The sequence below is a fragment of the Meleagris gallopavo genome, chromosome 23 (assembly GCF_905368555.1).
Source record: "Meleagris gallopavo chromosome 23, MGAL_WU_HG_1.1, whole genome shotgun sequence".
Taxonomy (NCBI): domain Eukaryota; kingdom Metazoa; phylum Chordata; class Aves; order Galliformes; family Phasianidae; genus Meleagris; species Meleagris gallopavo.
In genome coordinates, this window is record NC_139426.1 from 4,071,143 (window position 1) to 4,094,469 (window position 23,327).

General features: G+C 43.6%; 2 protein-coding genes across 4 annotated transcripts in view; one reads left to right on the top strand and one right to left on the bottom strand.

The window, feature by feature from the left end:
- The first annotated feature begins 202 nt into the window (after positions 1-202).
- Positions 203-6,019, top strand: TARDBP (TAR DNA binding protein). The gene is made up of 6 exons (XM_085242183.1): positions 203-472; positions 800-1,052; positions 1,741-1,904; positions 2,888-3,028; positions 3,594-3,764; positions 4,082-6,019. Exons 2-6 carry the CDS (start codon positions 815-817, stop codon positions 4,610-4,612), a joined length of 1,245 nt encoding a protein of 414 aa, XP_085098309.1. The 5' UTR covers positions 203-472; positions 800-814; the 3' UTR covers positions 4,613-6,019.
- Positions 4,740-23,327, bottom strand: part of MASP2 (MBL associated serine protease 2) — a 29,551-nt gene continuing 10,963 nt past the window's right edge. The window contains exons 1-11 of one of the 3 annotated variants that reach the window (XM_003212274.5): positions 21,241-21,377; positions 20,751-20,970; positions 19,203-19,380; positions 18,882-19,013; positions 13,164-13,360; positions 12,458-12,605; positions 11,794-11,912; positions 10,734-10,812; positions 10,284-10,421; positions 9,817-9,891; positions 4,740-9,057 (exon numbers count right to left, since the gene is read on the bottom strand). In XM_003212274.5, coding sequence (XP_003212322.1) covers positions 8,282-9,057; positions 9,817-9,891; positions 10,284-10,421; positions 10,734-10,812; positions 11,794-11,912; positions 12,458-12,605; positions 13,164-13,360; positions 18,882-19,013; positions 19,203-19,380; positions 20,751-20,970; positions 21,241-21,245 — 2,067 coding nt within the window. In that variant the 5' untranslated portion in view covers positions 21,246-21,377 and the 3' untranslated portion in view covers positions 4,740-8,281. Of the gene's footprint in view, positions 9,058-9,816; positions 9,892-10,283; positions 10,422-10,733; positions 10,813-11,793; positions 11,913-12,457; positions 12,606-13,163; positions 13,361-18,881; positions 19,014-19,202; positions 19,381-20,750; positions 20,975-21,240; positions 21,378-23,327 lie in introns of those variants that run through there. The other 2 variants (XM_019622453.3, XM_085242182.1) reach the window with 2 other exon arrangements.

Sequence of the window (23,327 nt, forward strand, 5' to 3'; positions counted from 1 at the left end):
TACGTTAAACATCTAGCAGCCGTGACCGAATCGCTTTACGAGGCCGGGCAGAGCAGAGCAACGAACGCCCGCCCAACTCGGCGCTCGGCCGCGCTGTGAGGAAGCCGCACGCGGCGGGAACGCCTCGCCCCGCCCCGCCCCTCCCGGCAGCCCCCGCGCGCTCGCGCAATGCGCGGCTCGGCCCGTACCACCTCCGCGCGCGGGGGCAGCGGCGCGGACCGCCGCCCCGTTCCCGGTCCTCGCCGCCTGCGCCGTTCTGGGAGCTTGGGCAGCAGCTCCGGCTCGGCTCGAAGGCGGCGTGCCTCGAGCCGACCGCCTCCCCGAGGCCGGCGGCGGCGCGCCGATCTTTCCCTCCGCTTCCCGGAGTGGTTCGCCCCGTGGCCCGGCCTCCACGGGGGGTGGCGGCCGCCATTTTGTGCGGCGCGCGGCGGAGGCGCTGACGGCTGAGGACGCGGCGCTGCCTTCCTTCCCGGTGAGGCGGCTCGGGGCTCTGCGGATGGGGCCGCCGGCGGGGTCGGGCCCGATGGGCCGCCGGTCGGGCGGGCGGTGGGGCCGGGTCCCGGTCCCGAGCCCTTCTCGCGGGCTGCTCCGCGGGTGGCTCTGAGGCCCGGGGCGCCGCTGCGGGGCCCGCGCTGTTCGGGGCGGGGCGAGGCGCTGCCCTGCGCTGCCGTTCCGTGCGCGGCGCCGCTCCGTGCCGCTGTGTGTTGGCCGCGGGTCGGGCCCGAGGCGCTGAGGACGAAAGCCGACGGCGCGCTTTGCTCGGGCGGTTGTTTACGCGTGTTTCTCTCCCACGCTTCAGTGACTTCCAGCGAAGATGTCGGAGTACATCCGGGTCACGGAGGACGAGAACGATGAGCCCATCGAGATCCCCTCGGAGGATGACGGCACGGTGCTGCTCTCCACCGTGACGGCGCAGTTCCCTGGGGCGTGTGGGCTGCGGTACCGCAACCCGGTGTCGCAGTGCATGCGGGGCGTGCGGCTGGTGGAGGGCATCCTGCACGCTCCCGAGGCCGGCTGGGGAAACCTGGTCTATGTGGTGAACTACCCGAAAGGTTCGTGCCTGCGCCTTTGTGTTTCCCTACGAGCGTCCTTTTAGTCAAGAGGTCCGAGTGTGTCGAGTCCTCGCGTTGACAGAAATCCTCTGATCTTACTCGTGTTCATCCCGCAGGTGAAGTTGAGCCCGCTGAGTTTTCAAATGCCCACAAATCTTTAATTCTTTAGCTGCAGAAGTGCTTGAATGACAAAGTTTTGTATTGTGCTTGGGAGAGCGGCAGCCTAATTAGAACTTCTAAAGATTGCTGGCTCTGTGTGTGCTCACAGACACTTCAAGCCACGCTTTGGTCACAGCTACCTTTTGAGCCAAATGCTGAGGAAAAGAGCAACCAAAGACACTCTCTCCAAAATAGTTAGAAATGGTCTTCTCGTTAAATATTCTTGTTAAAAACCTATCTTGTTCTCCTCCTCAGAGGACTCTAAACATTACTGGGTGGTCCTTGAGTGAACTAATGCAAAAATAACTCAGAATGCATTTTTGAGGAGGGTTTGGTAGTTCTTTCTTTCCTCATGCTTGCAGACAGTTGGCTGTGGGTCATAATGATAACCTCCAACAGCTGGCACATGTTCTTCTGCAGTCTGCACCTTCTCTTATTGTTGTCTGGTTTTATACCAGGCTGTTCAAGATTAGTGGAAGCAGTTTCCAAGCTTACGAGGATAATTTCTAATGTACATCGTTGTATTCAGATAATAAGAGAAAAATGGATGAAACAGATGCATCATCAGCCGTGAAGGTAAAGCGAGCAGTACAGAAGACTTCAGACTTAATTGTCCTAGGTTTACCCTGGAAAACTACAGAACAAGACTTAAAGGAATACTTCAGTACGTTTGGAGAAGTTCTCATGGTGCAGGTAAAATACTTTTTGAGTAAGGAAAGATGTTAAGTAGAAATTGGGGTTCTGATGATGCCAGTAGAAAGAACCAGAGCCATGTACGTGCAGAGCAGATCTGAAGCTGTGTGCCTCAGTTCCTCGGTAGTTTGTTCCATGAGCTTTGTAGCTGCAGACTGGTGTAGGTACAGGTAGGAATATTTGGGAGTGGTAATCCATGCAGATCTGACAAATGGGTACAGTATATTAAGATCTGTTTAATTTATGTTACCATTATTAATTGTTGCGGCTGAGTACATGTCTATTTTTCAGACTTTGAAACAGAGCTTTACTAAATCAATTCAGGAACAGCATGTTCCATGCTCTAGGTTGCCTCTGTGTCACCACTACCTCACATAGCCTGTGCAGCATCTCCTGTGCCAGCTGCAAGCACCGTGCTAGGTGCTGCTTGTCTGGGACAGGCACAGCTGTGGTGACCTGGCCAGGCCTAGGGGCTCTTTGCTGAGAGAAGCTGAAATATAAGCTTGCTTCAGTTTTCTTCTCATGCAGGATTTTTTTATCCTCCCAGAAGGGGAAGATCTCACTGCCACAGAAACGCTCTTAATCTTTGCCTTTTGTTACCTGGCTGTGTCCCACATGCAGCTATGTGTGGTTGCTTTGTTTATACAGCAAATCTGGCCATGCCATTACAGTGTTAGAAAATAATTATATCCCAGTGCTGGTCATGCTGCTTTAGTAACTAATACTGGGGCTCAAAGCAGTCAGAATGCTTTAAATTTGTAGGTGTCAGAAGCCTGTGCTGTGACTATGTAATAGTAGGGTTAGTTTCATAGGAAAAGGTAGTTGTGTATGAGGGGGTAATCAGAGATCTGAATGCATCCTTCCTGGTGACGGTAATACCAAGGCTGATGCAGAAGATGATAGGTAAATAGCACACCATTAATGTCATCAGAACAAGCACGGTGCTACTGCGTTCTGTTTTAAAGTCTGCTTTTTTATCCTAGGTTAAGAAGGATATTAAGACTGGTCACTCGAAGGGTTTTGGTTTTGTTCGTTTTACGGATTATGAGACCCAGGTGAAAGTCATGTCCCAACGACACATGATAGATGGCAGATGGTGCGACTGTAAACTTCCCAACTCTAAGGTACTTTCATATTTATGACTACCTTTGTTTTACCTGACATTCACAACTACTCTTCTTTAGCCACTGTGTGAAGTGAGCAGATGAACCCGTTAATAAAAGCCCTGGTTGTGGTTTTTGGGTCTGAGTAGCCAGGATAAAGAACATAGATGAGGTGGGTGAACGAGAAATGAATGAGAGGTGTTGGGGACTCAATTTCCCAATATAAAGTTCAAAATAATGTGTTATTAACATCCAGCAGTATGTTGCTTATCTTGTCTGATGCATGAACAGAGGAGGCAAGAATATATAAACTATGGAATATCAGAATGAGTCTTTTCTGATCGTGTGTATATGCAGTTAAATGTACAGCACAGTGACATGTCCTGCACTGCCTTGTCACTGTCTGTAACTGACTACCTTTGTTTCCCTGTTCCCATCTGTACCAACTTGCAGACGTGCTCTCTGAACAGAATTTTGGAAGTCTTAAGCTTACCAGTTCAAAATTCCTTATCATCAGTCTTCTGAACAGTGGTCTTCATGTTAAAGTTTTCATTTGTTAATTACACTTCTCTTCAATTCTCTTCAGCAAAGTCCTGACGAGCCTTTGCGGAGCAGAAAAGTGTTTGTTGGACGCTGCACTGAGGACATGACAGCAGATGAACTCCAGCAGTTCTTTGCTCAGTATGGAGAAGTGGTAGATGTCTTCATTCCTAAACCTTTCCGAGCTTTTGCTTTTGTTACATTTGCAGATGATCAGGTACGTGTTAAAGTATTTTAGCCTCATGTTCAGACAACCTGTGTTTCAGTAGCTAGGTGACCCTTAGGGTCCCTTCAGTGGTGTTGGCCTGGCTGAGGTTAGGTTCTCAGATGCTGTTGTGCATACAGCTTTTATACTGCAGTTAGTTCTGTAGCAAACATGAAGATAGAACACCTCAAATATACACATACGCTTCTTTTCAGGTTAAATAAGTATCTGCTTAGGATTCACACGGGCTTATATTGTCTTGTACTACTAAATGTTCTTTTTAAAAAAATATAATAGCCTACATTTAACTAATCCCTTATTTTTTGTAGGTTGCCCAGTCTCTTTGTGGAGAGGACTTGATCATTAAAGGAATCAGCGTACATATATCCAATGCTGAACCTAAGCACAATAGCAATAGGCAGTTAGAGAGAGGTGGAAGGTTTGGTGGTAATCCAGGAGGTTTTGGGAATCAGGGGGGGTTTGGCAACAGCAGAGGAGGTGGGGGAGGACTGGGTAACAACCAGGGCAGTAACATGGGCGGTGGCATGAACTTCGGAGCCTTTAGCATCAACCCTGCCATGATGGCAGCAGCACAGGCAGCCCTGCAGAGCAGCTGGGGGATGATGGGCATGCTGGCTAGCCAGCAGAACCAGTCAGGGCCGTCGGGAAACAACCAGCCCCAAGGCAACATGCAGCGGGAACAGAATCAGGGCTTTAGCTCAGGAAATAACTCTTATGGTGGTTCCAACTCGGGAGCAGCAATAGGCTGGGGCTCAGCTTCCAACGCGGGTTCCAGCAGTGGGTTTAACGGAGGCTTTGGTTCAAGCATGGATTCCAAATCGTCAGGCTGGGGAATGTAGACGCAGTGGGCTCTCATACTGACTCTTTGGTGGGAAATCAAATTTTTCTAACGCGTGGTAAGTATACTGTAAATTACATATAAATTTTTTCCAAATCAGTTTGTTCAATGTGCGGTATATTCAGCAGTATTTTTGATGTCTTTCTTTTGTAAAAAACAAACAAACAAAAAAAAAAAGGAAGAGGAAGAAAGGTAAAAGGAATTTTATAAGTTTTGTTACATAACTTGTTGGAATACTGAATGTTTGGAAGTGGACTGCTGTTTGCCTGATAGGTAAACTAACACTACAATCAATAGGAAAGCGTTCTCTTGTAGTACTTTACCCCTCGTTTCCTGGCTACCTGAATTCTTTGCATGTTCAAAATGGAAACCATTGGTCAGAAACAGCATTCTCTCCCTCTCGTTTTTAATTTGATCCCACCATAAGAATCTCCAAGTGCCCCAACTGGAGAACTCAGTGTTGTTTTTCTGTTTCGTTTGTTTTTTTTGTTGTTGTTTTTCTTTTTTAACACTGTCTCCCCTCCATACTAAAGTACGATATGAAGGCTTCATTTAATCTCCGCAGTTCATCTCATTTCAAATGTGTATGGAAGAAGCACTTCATTGAAAGCAGTGCTGTAAATATTCTGCCTTAGGAATACTTCTGTCTACATGCTTTCTCATCCAAGAATACTTCATCACACTGCACATGCTGCGTCTTAGACGGTGGGTGTTCCATTTTTATCCGCTACTCTTTATTTCATGGAGTCGTATCAACGCTATGAACGCAAGGCTGTGAGATGGAACCAGAAGGCTGTTTGAACTTTTGAAACCTTGTGTGGGATTGATGGTGGTGCCGAGGCATGAGAGGGCTGGTATGAGCGAGAAAAAAGAGAGCGCATGCGGAGACCTGGTGGTGCATTATGGGATTTTATTTTACTTGGCGAGATGTCTCTCAATCCTGTGGCTTTGGTGAGAGAGTGTGCAGAGAGCAATGATAGCAAATAAAGTACGAGTGTTTATTGCATTCAAAGGACATCCATATGTGGAAGACTTTAAGTGGGTTTTATACCTAGTTAATCAATTAGCTGAATGTGTTTATGTGAAAAGAATATTTGTATTTTTTTTCCCTTATGTCAACTGCTGTGAATGCTGTATGGTGTGTGTTGTTTTTTTTTTCTGTTAATGATCTGTAAGTGTGGCAACGTGAATTGAAGATGGTGGGGTTTGCGATGAGAACATTGAGCTTGTGATGCGCTTGGCAGTAGCTCTTGCGGCACATCACTGGTGAGCTCAGTGTGCCTCTTGAGGGTGGAAGCTCTGCTGTGTAAGATACCTTAAGAATGCTGTTTGCTGCAGTTCCGTGTTTGGATGCTTTTTATAAGATTTGTCACTGTAGGAAATTCTTAAATAAAACTGATTTAAGTAATATGTGTCTTTGTTTTGCAGCCCTGAATGCAAAGAATTCATAGCAGTTAATTAATTTTACCCTTTTGAGATGAACTTCTGTAAAGTATTGTTTGCAGCAATTCAGTTCGTTTCAGATAAACGTGCTCTAAAAGTTGGCAAGTCAAATGGAGCCACCACGTATCGCTACCTGACACCCAACTTAACCCACTGCATTTTTGCACTGTTCAGTGATACGTAGATATTTAAAATCCAGTTCCCACAAGTTTGGGTATCCGCACCTAGAATGGTAAGCAGTTCCCTCCACTTTGCATCTGTACCGAGGAAAGTTACTTCTATTTTTAGGAGTAGGGGCTCTTATCAGAAGTGTGATGGAGGGGAAACAAACACTGTCAGATGTACTGACATCCACGGCACCTCCTGTGGGGGTGTATTTTTAGAGCAGCCCCCCAGTGGGAAGTAGGGCTCTGTGACACTTCTAGCTCAGAAGACAACTGTAAACTCAGAATTAGTCACAGAAAAGACTTCCTAGCTAAATAAAGCATTAGTAAATGTACATAACTTTGACAGAAGCCTTACCTGAAAAAAATGGATTTACTGCGAGTGCAGAGGGCCAAATAAGAGGCAGCTTCTTAACAAAGAGCAGGATCTTTCAGTGCAAACTGCTGGAAAATTATTTCCTCTGGTGGTAGGAACTTGAAGAATTGTTGAAGCTATCTGCACTTGCAACCCACTAAAGCTTGATCCATGTTTTTACACAATGTACCACTATGCTGTAGCTATGCAACTTCAGAGTGTGGATGTTAACACAGTTTAATAGGTTTTTTTTGAGCTAGAACTCAATTACTGAGTATCAGTGCTTGTGAATAGAAGACCATCTAAACAGCTGCACTACTGTTAGTTTTCCATTTTAATTGCAATACTAAATCAGCTGGGTCTCAGTGTATACCTTAAGTGGTTTGAAGAGGGGTTGCAAAAAACAGGCTGAAAACTAATCGTGTGCTTGTTCATATCCCACTGCAAAAAGTTGCTTAAATCTTTTTTCTGCACCTAAGTCAGAATAATATCCAAACTCTGTACCATTGTGAATTTTGCATTTTAGCACTTGCACTATTACCAGCTACTTCTGCTGAGTAACACTTAAAAATGGTATTCTTGGACCTCCAAAGACTAACTGTGACATCCCTGCAAGGAACTTTATGGTAAGTTTTTGTGATTAGCATGGCTTCATTTTTTTTTAAATTGTCTTAAGCCCAGGTTTAGGCTTTAAGAGGTGGGTTGGCGGTGCTGAATAGTCCCCTAATAATTTCAGACTTTCCTGACCCTCAAACAAAATCCTTGAAGGTTTCGAAGAGTTTTCAAGTTTTAGTGATATTTTCTAACTGCTTTGCATACTCTAGTGTTTATAAGTGAGTAAATAAAATACTGTTGATTACATATTGAAGTGTTCAGTCTTGTTTTGTTTTTTTTTTTTTTAAGAAGACTTCAGTATTTCACTTTCTAGAATAATTGAACTAAGAAGAGAATGTGAGATAAAAGAGACAGTATCTTTACATTATCAGAAAAGGATATACCATTTGGGCATGCTTGGTAAGAATCAGTTACTGTAGAAAATATCTAACTCTACTCTCAAGTAGTTCTTGATTGTAGTGATATTAGTATTTTATATACTTGAATGTGAAAACTTGTTCTGTTTGAAAGCTATATTAAGAGAAATGGTTTTTGCAGCTGACAGCATGAAGGCCTTTAAGGTTATGGTTGTGCAGCTGTGCCTGTACTTCAGTACAGCCGTAACCTAGGGAGCCTGAGAGGTTTCTCTGTACGTGTGCTCTCCAGGTATGTAGGGCTATTGGGACTCTTTAACTACCCATCCACTACACATGGCTTAAGGTACCTTAATGCTGCTCTGCCTGCTTTCTCTGGAGGTGTTCATTCAAACGCTAGCTGGTAATGCCGCAGTCCTACAAGAATCCACAAAGCTATTTAAGAGAAAACAAAATAGATTTTATTAACTGAATTTTTAAAGAGTAATTAAAAGTCTCAAGTTTGTTTAAGTTTACAAAATTGTCATACGCTTAATGGTCTTTTAACAATTTCTGGGACAAAACAAAAATGAAAATTGATGCTCAAGTGTTTGGTTTTGTTTTTTGCTTTGTTTTAAAGAACAGGTAAGCCTAATAATAAACATGCAGGATTTTGTGTTGTTCTTGAAGTATTTAAATAGTCTGTGTAATGTAATCCAAGAACCAGTGAAAAGCTGGTAGGAATTAGCAATAAAAGTCTACTAGGAGTTATTTGTAATGATGCTTTCAATCCAAGGAATATAACTTGTTACTCTTGTATAGACCCCATACTGCCCTGCCACAGCGCAGTCTAAAGCCCAGGACACAACACCAATAACAAACCATTTTCTGGTCTGAACATCCAAGAGCACGAGTGGCCCTCCGCTGTCCCCGTGGCAGGCATCTCTGCCCCCTTCCTCAACTCCAGCACACAGCATGTTTTCTGTTACCACAAGAGGATTGCCGTTGTGTGATTTATTTGCATATGCATCTGTACACTCTTTTTGGTTGATAATCATCAATTCAGTGTACAGCAGTACCACGGAAGAGCTCCTGGTCTCAGTTCTTCCCCAACCCGATACAGTTACTATGTCATCGGCTTTCATTTGAAATCTTTCTTCTTTTCCAGGTAAACAAATGGGTGAGATAGTGGTACTCATTGGGACTTTATGTTCCAATTTAATTAATGCAATATCATTGTCAAAATTGACAAGATCATTTCTGTAACCTTCATGAATAAAAATTCTTTCTGCCTGGACTTCCTCATAGTGAACTGAATATTTGTTCAAAATCCCCAATTTAATCTTTAAAGTTGAGGGATTTCTTTGCTCAGCTACAACATGAGCAGCTGTTAAAACCCAGCTGTCATACAAAAGTGAACCACCTCCTAATTCTCCATGCTCAGTAATTAACATCACTTGCCATGGAAATTGTCCAGGGTTGGCTCTCCTTCCTCCATAAATACGTTCTACAGCTCCAGTTCTTTGCATCCCACAAACTGTAAAACAATGAACGCAGTAATAATGTTTTAAGATTTGGACACTGATTTATTACTCTGGCATGGGTAAAATTAAGTTAATGATTCTAAATGTAATTCCGAGATTACTTTGAATGATAGAATTGCTTCCAAATGAATATTTGATTTTAGCATACACTTTTCATTAGTCGGTACAACATACAGCTTTTGGAAAAGTTCTGTAATCAAGAGATACTGTTTTGCTGAAGAATTTGGGCATAGAGAACTAAATGCATTTGTGCTGAATGTAAATTAAAGTAATTGGAATATATGGACATTCTAATCTAAAAGATAAGAGGAACAATTAGGCTTTTAGATTGTAAAATGTTTCTCCCAAAAGTCATTCTTTGATCTTGAGTAATTTTACAGTGTAATTTAGCAGTTTGAGCATTAAAAAAAAAAAAAAAAGAGTGGCTTTTTCTGCTCTCAAATACTTCTGGAGAGTGATTCAATTTTTCTGTCAGAAGCGATTCCAAGCAATTTTCAGGCAACAAGAGTTTAGTTAGCCATGAAACTGCAGGGAGCTGGGATAAATTGAAGGTTCAGCTTTTTACTCTCTTCAAGGGAACTGAGTTGATGGCATTAAACTCCAATGCTAGCAGCAATAGAGAGCCTTAGATAAGACCAAGACTTGTAAAAAATAGTTGTCTCTGTACCAACAGCAGTGAGTACTAGCTGGCAGTTTGTTAATGATTCTTCCATAACCACTAATTGCAGCAACTTTAGTAATCCATGCGTTACCTGGTTCACACACAGGCAGTGTTATTTCTCCCCTGGTGTTCTTCCAAAATCCATCATCACTGCATATATATTTACCTGCAGCTCACAGAGACAATAAAAACAGGAACAAGTGAACAGAAGAGATGCACATAGTTCTCATGAGTCCTGACACCTGTAGAGCATCGTCACAGTGTAGGGCTCCTACACTGTTTACTGCATTTAAGAGAAGTATCACCTCCCCTCTGGCTGTTTGCAGGATCAAACATTACTGCAGCCTTTGCTACCACACAAGCATGTAATACTGCTAACTGGAGAATGGTAAGAATGGGTTAAGCCTACAGCTGATCATGAATTTTACCGCCTGGGAACATTTCAATATGCTTAGGTAAAAGTTCTTAAAAATACAGGTAATACGTCCCACAGATGACAGCCTTTCACCGTGTTTTGGAAAGAGAAGTTCCTTGACCTCTGCGATGTTTATGACCTACCGCTGCTGTTAGCCCTCATGGTGTAGAAGGGGGCTGCACACTGGTACTGAATGGCAGCGCCGTAGGTTGTCTTCTCAGGCCCTGTGAGGTACATAATGGCACCACTGTCTATGTCCTCAGGCTGGCCGCAGTCAACAACTAAAGCAGTACAAAAGATGTAAGTAAGTATTCAATACTAGAAGCCAGTGGGTTCAGTGTCAACCTAACCACGCTTTTTTTTTAATATATAACCACCAGTGCCTTTTAGAGATTTTAAAGAATGGCAGAAATTGAAAAATCTTTCAACTTGTCAAAGTACATTTAGTTTTTGCAAGGAAGGGAATGGTTAGCAAGCATAAAGAAACTGTTTCTCATACTGCCATACGTATTGTTCTCTTTATAAAACCTGTCTTGTTTAAACAAATATTGACACAGAAATTTCCCAGTTCACAAATATTAACATAGACTTACTGATGCACTTTGCCATTGGTTTGTTCCAAGAAGCATTCTTTTGACATTCTGCTACAAAAGACATCACAACATTTTCATTCTCCAAGAAACATGGATAGAAATAAAAGGTCATATTAATTTCACATCAAATTAAGAGGGTAAATTACAGCAAAACAGCACCACCTACACATTTATTTGCTCATTCAGAAAGGAAAAAATGGTAATTAGATTTTTATTTGCTTAAAATCTCTCTACTAGAAATACTGTTTAAATGTATATAATTCCTATACTGCCACTATTAATCTCTTCAGTGTGTCAGGGAACAGCTGATAATGTGAGGGACAGCTTACCCTATCTAGAAACGTGAGACTAATTTGTGTCTACTGTAGGTAGCAGTTCTACCATTCACAGCTGCCTGCTCTCTAGTATGGACACGCAGGGCCGCTCAGTGCACTGCAGGGACACGGAGTGCAGCCTGTATCCATCTATTTACACCCCACTGCCTCTTGAACACCACCCCTCACATCAGTTTTGTTATTCGCAGTTTCTACATAAACACTAAATGTGTGCAAATCAGACAGAGTATAAAATAATTACTGAGAAGAGTCTGCTAAAACAAAGACGCTTAACCATGACTGTGAAGTTTTGCTGTGTGCATATGCAGCCTAGAACAGCCTTCCTGCTAGGAAGTAGGATGCTGTTGAGGACTAAGTGTGAAATGCTGTGTTCAGTGGGAATGACCAAGTTACTAGCTGTTACTTCCCAGAAGAGCTGCAATAACAGATGAAAGAAAATAAATTCTCACTTACTTCCTGAAATCTTTTATAAAATTATTCATTCTTCCAGCATAATTATAAGCTAATCTCCAGTGTTCAAAGAACATCAGCCTGTACACAGGCATACCAAGAAACAATTCTTTGGGAAGGGTATCAAGGACAACAGCTACCAAATGGAGCATACTGAAAATATCTCAGAATTGTTGTATGTGAGCAACAGAAACTGTTAATGAGAAAAGGCACCCACACGTTTAACCCCTGAGAAATTAATCCCAATAGGGCTGACAATGGCACGGTTCACCTACTTCAAGTAGCACGTATCCAATGTCGCAAGAGAGCACATAGTGGTCACCCACGGTGTACTGTGCTTGCACTGGTGCGATGCGGCCATAGGGTGGTGCTTCAGGACTGGGGCACGGCAAACCTGCCACCGAATGACGAGAAATTGCCCTTAAAGTCACTTTGCTATTTACTGCTGAAGGCTGTTAAGGAATAAAAATATATTATGTATATATTTTATGTATAATATAAAAATAAACGCACCTCTCAACCCTACCTCTACATTGTTTCACTTGCACAGATCTACAGCTACTGAGAACAGAAGGAAGAACTGTGGACTGACACCAAGGCTGTGCAGCAGCCAGCACAGAGCCAGGCTATGCTGGCAGGATTCACCCAGAGCATCTGCTGCCTAAACACACACCCCACCTCTTGTCCAGGTGGGAAATTCATTCCCTAAAATAACACCTTATACCAAAACTAGAGGTTAACTGTAAGACTAGCACGAACCCTGGAATTCTCTTAAAACTCAGTTTCAAAAGTAACTACTGGGAGCTACATTCAATAAGGTAGAAATTCAAGGGTGAAACTACTGTTTCAAAGCATAGCTGTTTGAGTGCTATTCAGGCCTTTCCAGAATTCAATTCTGGAAACAGTCTGGATTTGAGAACTGGATAGAGGTCTACCCACCTGCTGCTGTGTATTTCACCTTCCATCCAGTGTGTGCTCCTGACATGTCAGTTATGAAAGTAATATTTACAACATTAGTCTGTGTCTCAATTTTTGCAGGCAAAGTCTTTCCACAGAACGGGCCAAACTGCTTTTTGTGCGTTTCAATCTGAAAAGAAAGCAGAAAAACAATAACAAAACAAAAAAATCCCCACCCCTATATTTACAGCTCCTCCCATGAGGCTTATACAAGAACAAACTAATTTTAAATTCCTTGAACTTGAATGGCTCTTTCTTGCAAAGCATACAAAGGAAAGGCAGGGAGTTAGAATGACAGCCTGCCACTGCAATACCTCAGAGGGCCTTTTCTCCAAGCATCCTAACTGCTATGGAATTCCTGGGAAGTGATCACTGGGTCCATTTATAGAAAAGCAAAGAGAATGGAAAAGACTTATCTGAGCCCCCCAGTACCACTGGGATACAGGCAAAGCTTGTGATCATCTGAAATCTTTCAGGTCATTAAACACGTGTTTGCATTTGTTCTTTGGGTGAATTTCCCAAAGGAGAAAGGTGCTGAAAGAACACAACGACAAAACTGAAGGGATGGGAAGAAGAAACGAGTGAGGAGAGACACAGGGACACAAAACGAACGTGGCAAGACACAGGCTGAGGAAGATGCAGAATAGGAACCAGGTGTCTCAAAGGTTGTGAGGGAGCCCCACCTTACCTTGAGTACATCGTAGGGGCACAGCACCTCGGGGTGTGTCTCCACATTAAAGGTCTCCACGAATTCCAATGTGATCAGAAAGCCATCTTCTACCTGGATATTGTAGCTGCAGGTGCTGAATGGGGGATAAGGTGCTGGATAGTCAGGGCTGGCAATTTCTCCAGTTCTCTGAGTAAAAACTTGGTTCTGACACTGGGCTAGAAAAAGTAATGGAAAATGATGGCATTTATATTATTCACTCCAGCCACACTGGGTAATTGCTGTGCATTTTTTCTACACTTGTCAAAGTTTCAGAGCCACAGTTTAATGACCTCTGAAGGGAAGCAACAGTCACACGTTCTACCGGTAGGCACCTGTGATGGCTGAGAAAGCTGTGTTCTCCCTGCTCGGGTAGGACTGCAGCACAGGCACTATCCAGCACTGCCACCTCAGAAGCAGTGTGGGGGAGGACACCAACAAAAGCACCGCTTGGATGGGCACAGGGCTGGTGCTCAGAAATGAGTGCGATAGCTGCAAGCTCAAAACATTCCAAGGTGTTAAACTTGCAGCTCGTCTCCTGCACCAGAGCGTGCAGAGCCCTAGGACAGCTATCAGCACCTCAGTTCCAGAGGCCTCTGAATGAAGCTCTTTTTTTTTAATGCCTTTGCTGCCAGACGTTTAGAATGTAATTGTATTCTCTGAGCAAAACCAGCTGTGCCTCTTGCAGACACAATTGGAGCCACAAATGCTCCCTGCCGCAGCAAGGAGGAACAGCCACAAGTGCCCTGAGGATCTCTGCTTGTTGACAGCATCTGATCGCTGTGAAGTGGTGCTTTGATCAGCTGGGAACAAAGCCTTTATGACGAGCTGCAAAAGCTGTATGAGCAATCCTTTAGCTGATGAGGAACGCTGGACTGGCTGATAATACCGGAATATTTTTGCAACACCGTGATGCTGAATTAATTCTAAGAGGAAAATCGCTTGAATCGTATCATCAAATACACTGTGCAAGCCTCCCTCAACTAAAATAAAATAAAAAGCCATTATCCAGTCACTATTTACAGACTGTCATCTGAAGTAAACCATCCGATTTAAGGTTGTAATTTTAATGGAATAGGACCAAATTTTAAATGCGAAAATGAACATCAGTGTCTTAACGAACTGGGGATGTCATTAGCCAGGATTCTAAGCCTTTTTACTTTGGGCAAAGAAACCAGCTTCCTCCCTACACCTGAGCAACAGCACTCCTTACTACTGCGGGAAGCATTTGGATGTAAGTGATCACTTGGAAAGTGGGAATGTGTAAAAAAGTTCTCTTTTTGTTTTACATTTGTGTGACTCTTAGCACAACTACAATACCATAACACAAGTAACGATGCATATGGGTACCCCTGTGTGTTTGTTTTACCTTGAAAATTAGCATTAATTTCCTGCAAGAGAATCTACCTTTACCAATCTGAGTGTGCTCCCTTACACAGCAGATCCCACGCTCAGGGAAAAATGGCTTTGTAGGCAATAGGAAAGGACTCTGATGCAGAACTAACAGCAGAGTTCAGATTTTAGCTTCCCAATGATTTCAGTAGGATGTTAGGGGCATAGAGAAACAAACGGTATTTCTCTGTCCATCATCCCTGCAATTTATGTGCAACTAATCTTATTTGACATAAACCTATCCATCGCCACAGTGACTGCCTGTGTGAGCTCTGCTCTGAATTCATTGTCTTATGATTTCAAACAAAACTTATCAAGGCACAGAGTAAACTAGTCAATAAATACAAATAAAGGCTTATCCTGCATAAATTGAGCACTCTCGTTACTAAATCCTGGCTGAAAGGCCCCTCTTGGTCCAAAGAAACACAGAGAGCTCGACTAATGCACACGGAGGTTCTGGCTGCTCTGAACTCAGCCTAACAGCACGCTGCTCTGCACCAGCAGATATCAGTTGAGCTACAATGGGAATTAAATCTTTTCCTTTCATGCTGTACTTGTAGAGGATTATCAGCAGGTTTAGTTTCTTTTCCCCTGCATGCATGTTTCTGTAATTCACTGATTCTGCCTCAAAATACAGAAGCATTTGATGGCTATATGAGAATAAAGCATCTCCTGAGCTGCTGCAGGTGCTGCTTACAGTACTGCCAGTGACACACAGTGTCTCTTCCCTTCTACAGCAGGCATCAGGTCCTGCTGTAATGCTTCCTTCTACCTGCTGCAAGCCCAGGTTAAGAAGAACCTCAAAACCTACCTGATATGCAACTTCAGCAGTTGATAGCTCACAGCCATCTCAGTGGAAAAAAATCCATTCCTCTTAAAAACTGACATCTCCTCATGTTGATAGTATCTGTCCCTGTTCTACAGCATCAAGAGCAGTCTAGAGGCAATGACAGGAAGAGAAAGGAATAAAAGAATAAAAGCCTTCAGTGTGGAAAAAGATTCCGTGTGAAGTCTTATCCTAAACACACATGCCACAACATAACAAGTACTATCTTTACACCCCTAATGCCCTAAGGAAATCATAAGAAAAAAAACTGAAATCTAATGCTAATTCTGCATCAGAATCCTTCCCTACCTACAAAGCCTTCCTTACCTACAAAACCATTTTTTTCCTTCAGCATACATGGGATCTACTGTACAAAGAAGAGGTACACAGGTTGGTGAAGTTAGATTCCCCTACATGAAGCTCAAAGCTAGAAGGCAGCATCACCTGGCTTCTATTTACAGGAACGACCAATAACTTTCTTTCCCTAGAGTACATTTGAAGGAATATTATTAGGCAAAAGCTCCTCATAAAAACATGAGAACATTGTTTGGTAATATGTACACATAAATACATGTACATAGAGATAGAAAAACACTACGTATAACTACCCAGTACAGTTTCCAAAGGTGGTGTTACCTCCTCTAGTAATAAAAGAAGCAAAGGGACATATAATGAAATAAAAAGAAATAATAATAATACAGAACTGGTAATTCTTCGTGCTTTACTGTACCTTTCTTCTTTACTTTCAGATTCCTAATTTTGATGGGGGATTTTCACCATATGGTTTGGAAAATGTGTAGTCATCACCAATAAACTCTTGAGTTCACATGGCCAAAACTAACTGACCCAAAAGAAGATACCCTGTGCTAGTCATAGGAAATTTGCAGCCTGAAGATGAAGAAAGCTAGACTGGACCTTACTTTTCTCGTTACCTCCTCAATGCAGCTGCTGGGAGAGCCCTGTGTCAGGGCAGTATCTTTATTATCCATCAGTCTGCAAGGAAGAAAGTCATAATCTATTCAGCACAAAAAGGATCAAATAATTTCTGGACATTTCCCAGCAGAAATACTGTTCCTTGACTTCTCAGTCTATGCTTTAGAGATGTCCAGAGAGTGCTCAATTATGCTCAGGCCATATTTTATTAGAACTGCAGTGAGCTATTTGCCAGAGGCTTCATTCTGAAAAATGACCCCCTCAAAATTTGCAATTCTGTTGTCACTGGCTTATTAGGTATCTCAAGGAATGTGGATCATAAACTGTACCACTGAACCATGACAAAAACTCAAGATGCTTTGGTCACAGATTCATTGTGATCATAAAGCAGCTTCTGAACAAAATTAAGCACAGAGAAGTAAGTCTTGGTAATCACTTGCACAAATCCCCCAAATCAGCCTCCTGCAGCATCTCTCTACCAGCTATTCACCTGGGCTGCTCAGCTCTGCCATGTTCAGCTCTCACTTGAAATTATCATAATTCCCTCCACAGAACTGGAGAACTGTAGTGTCTGACAAAGAAGCAAGCATGACACTCCTCCAACGTGCTGCAGGAAAACGGCCCCTGCCCAAAGATAGTACAGTCAAAAGGAAACGAGACAGAACCTATTAGTGCCACAATGCCTTTGCACTGCACCTATTTTGGTCAGGGCACTGTTGACTTCACAAGTTCTCTCTGAAGCTGCCCTGGTGACATTCACATCATTTTAGCAAACTCCTGTAACTCTGAGGCTTTGTTCACCAGAATAAACTTCAGCAATAAGACTGGGTTCACAACAGAGATATGGCCAGAGGCCTTCTTTTATCAGCCTCCATTATCTTCTTCCTTCTTTCACTAGTGACACACAGGAAATGCAAGAAAATGAATGCCCACAGGATGCCATGAGCTTTCAACAAATAATGGCCTCTTTATTGGCTGGAGGAAGGAGGTCTGAGAGGCAAGGAAACAAGACAAGCCTGCAGCCCCCTTAGTTGGACTGCAACAGGAAGGCCACAGGGGAGGGCAAACCAGCTTTTTCCAGCACATCTGTATCCATCTCTGCCTAAGCGAGGAGAAGCTTAATTATTTCACGCTGGAAAATAAAGGAAAAAAAAAAAAAATAGCCTGTCAGTATCAGAGCACTCAGGCAGGGACCAAAATCAAAGGGGCAGCTTTTGCCTTCATCTCTTAAGGACGATCTACAGACCTTTGCTTTGCAGCCCAGCCCAGGGGCTGGAACTTTCATTTGAAGGCCCCCCCAAAATGTGAACAAGTTCCAACTCATCAGCTGTGCCATAGCAATTCCCAATGTGCATGGCTCCACCTCTCAGTAGCGTTGTAGCCCAGCCCTTCCATATCACCAATACATTTCTGTTACAAGCCAGCACTCTAGGAAGGAGAGGGTGAACAATGAATAGGTCTGTTTAATGCACTGAAGACATGAAGAGTTTGAATTCTGCATCAGACCAGACAGTCATGGCTGGAGAAGGGTTGTAATGGGGTAAAGGTGGGAAGCCAAATGTCAGTTAAACACTGTAAGTTACAGCCAGGTCTGATTTTCAGCACTGGGAAGCACAAACCGTGTTCCCTATTATGACAATTTTTGTGAGCATTGTGTGCTGGTTCTTTTCAGACAGGATTCAGCTCTAGGTGGGCAAAGTTGCACTCACAGAGGATTAATCTGATAGCATGTGTAGGCACACAATTCACTGCAGACAAAGTGAATCCTGAGGAGCTGATCACTGCGCTGATTCAGACAGACTTTCCTGCCTACCAAATGATAAGCCTTCCCCAGCTGTGCACTGAACAACACAGCCAGGCAGGAATCTGGATAAATCTCATGCTGTATAACCTTCTGAAAAAGAGACTTGTGCTTGGCCTTGTCTTTTATTTGAATGATTTTATTTGGTTGTATCTGGTGTCAGTGATAAGCAGATTGCACTGCTCCTCAGCCTAGGTCCCTCCAGGGACAGTAAGCAAAATCTTTCTCCATTAGACTTGGCAATCTGATTGTTAAGCTTTTTCAGCACATCTACTAACTCAGGTCCAGAACACTCAGTCCCTCAGTACCCAGATAGCATGAGATACTCAGTGCTGCAAGGCTGGCTGCACTGGCAGCCATAAAGCTGGGAAGTGTCTGTAGTTGTAGTGGGCAGCAGACAATGAGTTTCTTGCTTCTCTGTTCAGCCTGTCCAAAGCTGAACACAGGTGCATGCTGACTAAGAAGTAGCCAAAAACTGTTACTTTCACACTCTGACAGCCACTGGCCAATGCACCATTTTGCTATGACACAATGTTGATTGCCCTCATGGCTGCCATTAGCCCACAACAAACCACAGTCACTGCTCACAGCCCCAAGCCCCTACAGCTCCTTCCAGCTGCACCAGGCCCATAGGAGATGTTAAAAGCAACAATAGTAAAAGGCTGCTTTGATTTTGATACTAGTGTTGTGACTAAGTTTAGGCGGATGCTGTAGACAGGAAAGTATCTCTTGATCTGCAAGAACTCACCTGTGCACGTCCTCTTGTTTTCATGCAGTATGTAGCCAATCCGACAGCTGCAATAGTAGCCCCCGACATAGTTGTGACAGTAATGATTGCAGAGGGGCTCACCATCAAACAGCTGTTTGCACTCATCAATATCTAATGGGTGAAGCATAGAAGAATTAGGCAATCAACACCCTTTAACTTTGTTTCACTTTGAGCAACATCTCCATACAAAACTGCCTTCTCCCATCTAACAACAAGAGCCACAGTGTGTGTGAACACATGGAAGCACCAACCCCCCCACAGCTGTTTCTCTTTCACCTACAAGAGGGGCTGGTCTCTTACCTTCAGCAGCATAGAAGGCCTCAAAGCCTGTGAACGGCTTCTCATTGGAGTAGTCAGATCGAAATACAACCATGAGGGTGTTGTCAATAGAGATGTATGTTTTGTTGCCTGGAGCCTCCTCGGTGTCAGTACTATCCCGTCCGCATAGTGTAGCCAAGGTCTTCCCACTGGAGCTTAGCTGCAAAAAAGAAATTTACCAGATGATCACAGAGCTTTGCTGCCATGCATTGGAGAGCATGTGCTTAATGGAATGTGAAAGGAGGTTCAAGACATTTCTAGACTTGGATATTCTCAAAAGGTGCTTCTGGAAATTAACCCAGATACAGTGACACACGAGGACTTTCCTTGCTCTCTGTGAATCAAGCCTATGTGTTTCTCTCCCTTTTCTTTTCAGAGGCCTCCCACAAAGCTGTGAAGCCAGCCTGGGCTACCAGCACCATGCTTTGCTTATTGTACATAAAATTCTTGTAAACTTCACACTTTCAATGACAGTGAAATCTTTGTGTACAGGAGACCTAAGTAAGGACAAAGCGAGAGATAATTGGGGTAAAAAGGTTTCATACACTGATAGATTCAAAACATATAACAAAAGCTCTCTTTAAATTAGTGACTCATGTGCTCTATGATTCACTTATTACAGTCTGAGCTCTTCATTTATCTTGTGTTTGTAATACAAGACAAATGTTCTGATGCACGGGTCATGGTAATGACAAAATTGCACATACTACAGATGAGCAGAAATGGGTATTCTGTCCTGCCCAAAGAAAACCACAGCAAGAACATGGGAATGGCAGCAACTTCTCGTATTAAATAATGAAAATGAGATCTTCCAAAACAGTATCAATTCCACCTGATTTGGTTCCATCAGATGCTAAAGTACTGTCAGTACATCACCTTTGCAAGCTTTTTGTGTACACAGCTCCCTCACTGATATGACCAGGTCTATCCAAACAGCAAACTGAGGCAGTGGTAGGATGGCCTTAAATGAGCAACAGGGCTGCCTAGGCTAAAGCACACGGAGCACAAACATTTCAGGGATAGTGCTCACCATGCAAGCACTTCCCAGAGCCAGTATCTCTTTTTCCTGACATCGTTTCTCACATTAGCTAGCTAAAGCAGACAGCAAGGGTTGCAAATGCACGTTTGGACAAGCTGAGGTATCTTGTTTGACTATCGCTTACACCTTTGCAGTCTCCCATTATTCCTTCGTAAAGCACTACATGTTAATTTAAAGCATACAGTGGAATTTTGGAAAAATGAAGCTCAAATGTTGTCCTGGGCAACATCTCGAACTTTTTGCTTCACAAGAGGGGAATTTCAGAATTTTTTGAGCACAAAACCCCCAAGTTCTAAATGTTTTAATGTGACAATCATGGTCACACAGGCCTCCATAAACACATCATTCATAAATCAACTGAGCGTGAACTTCACTAGCATACTAGAAGCAACTGCTTACAACATTTCTGTTGGTCCTGCACGTGGCCAGGATCACACATACACAGTTTTAAAGAATGCAGCAGGCCACACATCCACCTGCCATACACATACCTTCACGTAATCGTATTCACACTGGTAGGACAGCTCCAGGTTGAAGTGGGTGAAGTAGATGCGGACAGCGTATCCTCTGGGGACAGTAACATTCCACGTTCTCTCCTTGTGATTTGGGTAGGTATTGGGGAAGTTAGGAGATGTGATCCTCCCATACATTTTCTGCAGCACAACGCTACTGTTTACTCCACCACAAAGCACAGCCAGCAAGAGAAGTAGCCTGCCTCAAAGGAACAGATGAGCAGACATTGAGTGTCAACTCAATCACACCCCAAACACCACACATCCAAGGTGCTCATCTCGGTACCAGATCACAGATATCCCAGCACTACATGAAATCCTTATGCCTGGACACCTCTCTCACTTGGTAATAGAAGAAATTACACTGCAGCAACAGCGAGACAAGATGAGACTCACATTCATGCCTTTTCAGGCCTACCCAGAGCCAGGTGGCCAGAGGAGCAGGGCAGGTTGCTGTGACAGCACTCACCTCATCTTGCTGCTCTCCTGCCTGAGCCTGCTCTGCTCGGGGCCCTGGGGGCAGGAACCTCTTCTGATGTTTTTGCATTTTGGGGTGGATGTATTTATTGTGTGTGCTCTGCTGTGTTTGTCTGGATGTTGAACTCTGATGTTTATCTTCCTTCCACCCGCCTCCAGCCTGCTGAGTTCTGGGAACAGCAATTACTGAAAACCGGGCTTACGTTCAGCACATGAGGCCCCACTCAGCAACAGGCAGAGGCAGACAGATCTGCTCCACACCTCATTTCTGCGTGTGGATGGCTTTTTATGCTATCCACCCTAGAACACCAGCAAGGTAAAAAAGTCTTTTGAACCTGACTTGCTGCAGAAAGAAGAAAATGTATTCTGTGCTCACATATGCTAGGTTACACAGCATAATTTCTACTACATCTGACAGAAGAGAAATAGTTTCAGGAATGTTAATGTAATGGAAACAGGTGGATGGAGTGAAAAATAATTTCCTATTACCAAGGAGTCTTGGAGGAGAAGATTGCAAAATTAACTCAAACATCTTTTAGGTATCTGGGAGTCTTCAGAGCAATTTCGCACTGCTACAACATCCAAATAAACCCTAACAAGCCCTAAGGAATTCAACTGGTAGGGCCAGTAGCATAGGACAAAAAGCTTTACTAATTCCACTGCTCACAGATACATTCCCCCAGAAACATCATTCAGGTTTCCTACAGAACTTCTGTGCCAATGGATATGGGGGTAAGCACAAATAAGGGTGAAAAACCAGCACTGGCGTCAGTAGGAACATGGATCCCATCTCTCCCCAACAAAAATGGACAGAGAGCAGGGAAGCTAATTTGCAGCAGGGAACAGACTCCCACGCTATGCATGCAGGCAATTTATACTGAGATATTGTGTAATTAAATGGACACCTTTTCATATCCATTTTCGAACAGCCAAAAAGCATTACCCCAGGCAGTGAATTTGGAGCTGGCAGGAAAGCAGGAGTTATTACATGAGCAAAACTAAAGCCAAGAAACCATCTAGCAGACTGCAATCAGAAAATGCCATTTAATAAGAGCGAAGGAGCAACCAGTAACAGTAATCAACTGAGTAACAGCAGTTGCCACAAGCATGGTTAATGGACAAAAACTCAGAGGGGATTAGCTTTTCCCAGGATCCACTAGTTTACACTTTCTGGAAAAGAAAGTTTTGCAAAAATCAGTACATTCCCAACAGAGCTGGTACCCAAATCCTACAAGCAAATACTTCCAGGAGTGTTTCCTACCAGGCTTCCTGCTCAGCTTAGTAACAGAGGCATGGAAAGTAAATTCTGATCTTAAGTAGGAAATGCTTCCCACAGTCTCAAATTTGATGGGGCCTCTGAAGCCAGAGGCTACCTAGCACTGAAACAAGAAATTTGACTTAATCCGTAATCCTGAAGACTGAAAAACTGTGAATGCCTGATATACACTGGCTTTCTTCCAGTCTGATCTTTGGAGAGAAAAGGCTGCTGTGTTTTCAGTCCTCAGCACCTGACATGAACAATGCCAAAAACACTGTTTCTGTGCATCCTGTTTCTTTGCCTGGAACTCTTCCAGCTCCAAAAGGCTGCATCAGCTAGCCAGGTACAGCAGGATCCTGAGCACTGGGATGGCCAACCTCAGGCCCTGCAGGTGCTCCTCCTGCCAACCATTTCCCTTCTGTCTGAACAGGCCTAAGCCAGCCTGAAGGCCGAGCAGACTTCATCCATGTCACTGCAGTTTCCAGATGTCTGTGACTTGCAAAGTTACTGACCCACTTTAGGAAGCTTGGGTGTTATGCGAAATGACAGATGTCTCTGCCAAGTCTGCCCGGCTGTCTTCTTGAGCTCCTGTCTCCTTTCGTGCTTACGGACTGAGGTAGTGCAAATGCAAGCCATCATTTTCAGGAGAACCACCAGCAGATGTGAAAGCTGAGGTTCAGAAAAGTCTATTCCTTGAAGAAAAATTCTTCTGTGGATTGGAGGAATGCAGAATAACAAAAGATACAGATGTGACCCCATGCGTGCCCACACTCTCCTTCAGTCCTGTACTGTGTCTCAGAATATGCTTTTACTACTGTTAC

Coding starts and splice junctions, on each gene's coding strand:
- TARDBP (XM_085242183.1), top strand. CDS start 815: ATGTCGGAGTACATCCGGGTCACGGAGGACGAGAACGATGAGCCCATC. Junction 1,053..1,740: donor TGTGGTGAACTACCCGAAAG/GTTCGTGCCTGC, acceptor CGTTGTATTCAG/ATAATAAGAGAAAAATGGAT. Junction 3,765..4,081: donor TTACATTTGCAGATGATCAG/GTACGTGTTAAA, acceptor TATTTTTTGTAG/GTTGCCCAGTCTCTTTGTGG.